Source organism: Palaemon carinicauda, chromosome 19 (assembly GCF_036898095.1).
Source record: "Palaemon carinicauda isolate YSFRI2023 chromosome 19, ASM3689809v2, whole genome shotgun sequence".
Taxonomy (NCBI): domain Eukaryota; kingdom Metazoa; phylum Arthropoda; class Malacostraca; order Decapoda; family Palaemonidae; genus Palaemon; species Palaemon carinicauda.
Window position 1 is genome coordinate 13,590,635 of NC_090743.1, and position 5,000 is coordinate 13,595,634.

Here is a 5,000-nt window from a genome sequence, read left to right on the forward strand (position 1 = left end):
AGGATCAATCAACGTTTTGAACACAATCAACATCAGATGAAGCTTTTTTAATGCTGATTAAAGAAAATTTCAGAAATAATAAGGCATTTGAGCCACATATTCAACTAGTACATCATAATTAAAAAAAAAAAATTAATAAAATAATAAATTCAACGTCAAGGAAAAAAAAATATTGGTGAATAAAACTTGGCCATGAAATTTTCACTTAAGGATTAAAACTGCTCAGATATTTCTTACGCAATAAATGTTCCGAGAAACTTTACACATATATTTGCGACGTCGTCAATATGGCTGAGTAAGATCCAGCCCCTGAACTTGAAACTGATACCACAATTGATAACGAGATAATCACTAAGGTCATGTAACACAGTTACCATTATCTTAAAATAATGTTTCATTTGACTAATATTTTGCAATATCTGTGTATAAACACTGAAAACACGATATAGGGTTCCCCTCATCTCAAAAGAACAAAAGAATTTAAACTACATAAACATTGGGTATACATTGCATTTTCCTTATTAAAAAAGAATAACTAATAATTTTCAATTACTGCGCAATACACTGAAACCCAAACGAAGTTATCCCTAATTCAAAACATTAATATTCATAAAACTTTCAATATCCAATATTTAAACATTACATGGAGCAGTTTTCCCCGGTTTCAAGGAATAATCCTAAACATTTGCAATTTCATTATGACGATCAAATAATTTAGTGTCGTAGAATTTACTTTAGTAAATTTGGTTTAAGAAATCGTTCCCTAATCTAATAAATCATAATGATTGCACATGGAAAAGGCATACGTGGTAGAGTTACTATTCATGATAAAATACTTTTTCTTAAAATATATACACACACACACACACACACACACATATATATATATATATATATATATATATATATATATATATATATATATATATATATATATATATATATATATATATATATATAATGTATGTATATATATACAAATATACATATATATACATATATATACATATACATATATAATATATACATATACATATACCTATATACATATACATATACCTATATACATATACATATACCTATATATATATATATATATATATATATATATATATATATATATATATATATATATATATATATATATATATATATATATACACATACATATATATATACACATACATACATATATATATACACATACATACATATATATATACACATACATACATATATATATATATATATATATATATATATATATATATATATATATATATATATATATATATATACACACACATATATATATATATATATATATATATATACACACACACATATATATATATATATATATATATATATATATATACACACACACATATATATATATATATATATATATATATATATATATATATATATATATATATATATATATATATATAGCATATGAACAAACCCTAACGGCCGCAAAATTGTCCTGATTTTATAGGTTTGTGAAGACAACAGTCTATGTAAATTATAAAAAATAATAAACCTAATATAATGAATGTCGCAACTTTAACTGAAGGGATTCTTTATTTACAGTTTTCACTGGTTTGCGGAAAGCTCTGGTTAAAAGCAGCTGTGCAAGCAAGTTACATGAGCGGATTACTCATCGGGTCTTTAGCTATGGGTCAGCTGTCTGACAGGTAATTTAACTTTCTTTGGTTTCTGTACGTCGGGTAATCTGTCTGGTAAATGAAAGACGTTAACACCTCCCCACCAAGTGAATTAAAAGCTTCTTCGCTTGACAGCTAGGAATTTTTTTTTTTCCAGTTACCCGGAAAAGAACCACACATTTTCTCATGCGTAGAAATCACGATAGCTGACACGTGATGAATATAAAATACAAGACGTTAACACCTCCCCACCAAGTGAATTAAAAGCTTCTTCGCTTGACAGCTAGGAAATTTTTTTTTTCAGTTACCCGGAAAAGAACCACACATTTTCTCATGTGTAGAAATCCCGAAAGCTGACACGTGATGGATACAAAATGTATTACAGCCAAGAAAAGAAAAATGAAAAATGCTAACTCCAATCAAGTCTTCATTTTTCCTTCTGTGGCTATAATACATATTTTTTCATATTCGACAAATGTAGGACTTACACACTTATATGAAGAATTTTTCCAAGTCACACAAATACACGAAAGCTTTTTCAGACTTAAAAAAATGAATATGGGACTTTTTAAACTCTCTAACGGGTTTACAAGTGGAATTTCATCTGGGCGTAACGTGAACAAAAGGGCTTCTCAATTGTTCAACCAGCAGAATAACATACGACCTTATAGTTAATGTAAATTGAAATTTGAAAGACTAAACCATAGGGACAACACACTTACATTAATGTAGGTTATTAGGTCATGTAATCGTTATCGCACACAATGACCGATTAAAATATAAGTGATAGCGTTAATGAAACGTAGGATAAAGTAGATAACTGTTGATGGCCGGTAAGATATATAAATTATCTATGGTGACAATTACTGATAAAGTTTAACTATTGTTATATCTGACATCCAATGGTGGAGTACCAGCTCTCTCTTTCTCTGGTGAGAGAGAGAGAGAGAGAGAGAGAGAGAGAGAGAGAGAGAGAGAGAGAGAGAGAGAGAGAGAGAGAGAGAGAAAAAATACCATACCAGCAACCCAACGAAAAAAACTATTACATGTCACACTCTGACATCTGAGCATTATATCTACTAATCTTATGGAGTAACAAACTGCTTGGTCAACATGTCGTGGATAGATATGAAATTACTAAATTTGTTGTTTTCATATAAGGAATGTCATACACTTTTATTGAGAGCTCTCCCTCTTTTTACCACAGCATTAATGGTCGTAGGTGAAACTAACCCATGATATTGACATGATGTAAAATTTACTGAAACTGTGTTCGTATTAAATGGGCGTTAAGACTTGCGTGTCTTCCACAGAGATAAGTTCTAATTAATTAAAAACAAAATTATCAAGAACGTCATTTAATATCTTGAATTCAAACATATTCTGCCCATATATATAATTCATCTTTCCTACCATTTCGAAGTTTCATTTTGAGTAAAAGGAGCAGTTTGCTGCTTTATAATGAATGAAAACAAACGTAAAATGTTATTTAATAAAGCTACAACACGATTAAAAATCGTTTATCCATCAATATGTATATACATATACATTATATATATAGATATATATATAATATAATATATATATATATATATATATATATATATATATATATATATATATATATATATATTATATATTATATATAAATCTATATACATATATATATATGTATATGTGTATATATATGTATATGTATATACATGTATATATATATATATATATATATATATATATATATATATATATTATATATATTATATATAAATCTATATACATATATATATGTATATGTATATACATGTATATATATATATATATATATATATATATATATATATATATATATATATATATATATATATATATATATATATATATATATATATATATGTACACAGACACATTGTAAGTTAAATCATAAATTACCTCCAATGAATTTGAACAAAACTTTTCACTCCATCAATGAACTTGCCTAAGCAGAAATTTACATTTGAGTTACAAGTAATACGGTACTGTCTTCCAAATTCTAATGTATGATATCGATTTCTTATCCCTTCAGATTCGGACGTCGAACGATAACCCTAATCAGCACTTTTTCAGCCATCGCAGTTGGCATCATCGCTAGTTTCGCAAATTCGTTCCCGTTCTTCCTTCTTCTGAGGTTCATCTTGGCTTTCGCCAATGCAGGACCCATGGTCATCTGCTTCGTCTTGGGTAAGTGTATTCAAAAAGGTCTATTTTAAATTTTGGTATAATTTTCACAATAAAAAAATAACTTTTATTGTTGGTCATTTAATTGAAGACTCTCCCTATAGTCTTATCTGACGGTGGCAGTAAATATTTGCAGCCGATATTCCAAAAATTTTCTATCTTGCTTTTGATTAAATGTTGCGTGTACAGTAACCTACGGCAGGTGGTGAGCAGCACAAGCTTCAGCCAATCATGATTAGCTCCAACAATGATGGATGTGCATATTCAGCGCCAGCTCAAACTAAGCAGACTATAGGAGCATAGTCAAACTCATTCACCCTTTCTTTTTATAAATGTCTAGATTGAATGGTCAACGAAAAAAAAACTTCTAAACGGACAAACATAAAATACCAACGTCATTTAGAAATATTTGCATCTCATCAATGTTTTATGACCCCATACTGGTATTAAAAAAAAAGTCGCCCCCTTACAATTAAGCTTCATGTAATGGGAACACCAAATTTCCCCATCGTATTAGGACGAAATCAAATATCTCTAACTATCCATTTATCTCCAATGTCAGTCATGGAGCTGGTGAAACCAGGCGTGAGGACATTCACGGGAATGATGTACGCCTTCTTCTTCGGTAGTGGTATAACAATCCTTCCAGGAATCGCTTACTTCATCCGGGATTGGAGACACTTACAGCTAGCCATCAGCTTACTTAATGGCATCCTTATGTCCTATTACTGGTAGGTGAAAAATCAGTTTAGTTGCTTGAATTCCTAGTAAATCAATAGGTGTTTGTGAATATGGTCCTCGAAAATACGTGTAGCCGGAAAATTTGTATCAATAGCACTATTTTCATGAGAAGGAAGTTAAAAAGTCAATGTTGACATCAAATTGTGTATGAGGATATATTAAAGTGGTAAAAGTTTGTGTATTGTCATGATCAGCAAAGTTGTACTAGTCAGGGTCACCCATACTAGGTTGATTTGCTGAGAATGGTCAGACGAAAGTCTCCCACCATCACCAGTCCGCAATGATTACCATGGTGATTAATTAGCCAAACCTAAAACATGCATAAAAATGTCTAAGGCCTTTGTGCTGCAGTGGACTGGAAACAGCTACATTTGT

The 5,000-nt window shown here is 29.6% G+C and overlaps 3 protein-coding genes across 4 annotated transcripts in view; 2 read left to right on the forward strand and 1 right to left on the reverse strand.

Moving 5' to 3' along the window:
• The window catches only part of LOC137658448 (uncharacterized), a 413,371-nt gene that overhangs the window by 99,465 nt on the left and 308,906 nt on the right, over window positions 1-5,000 (reverse strand). The gene's annotated exons all lie outside the window — the stretch shown is intronic.
• Window positions 1-5,000, forward strand: part of LOC137658451 (uncharacterized) — a 306,842-nt gene that overhangs the window by 55,138 nt on the left and 246,704 nt on the right. The window lies entirely within an intron of this gene.
• LOC137658447 (organic cation transporter protein-like) overlaps window positions 1-5,000 on the forward strand; it is a 25,010-nt gene that overhangs the window by 16,323 nt on the left and 3,687 nt on the right. Inside the window, exons 6-8 of the mRNA XM_068393172.1 lie at window positions 1,597-1,700; window positions 3,733-3,887; window positions 4,447-4,615. Coding sequence (XP_068249273.1) covers window positions 1,597-1,700; window positions 3,733-3,887; window positions 4,447-4,615 — 428 coding nt within the window. The remainder of the gene's footprint in view (window positions 1-1,596; window positions 1,701-3,732; window positions 3,888-4,446; window positions 4,616-5,000) is intronic.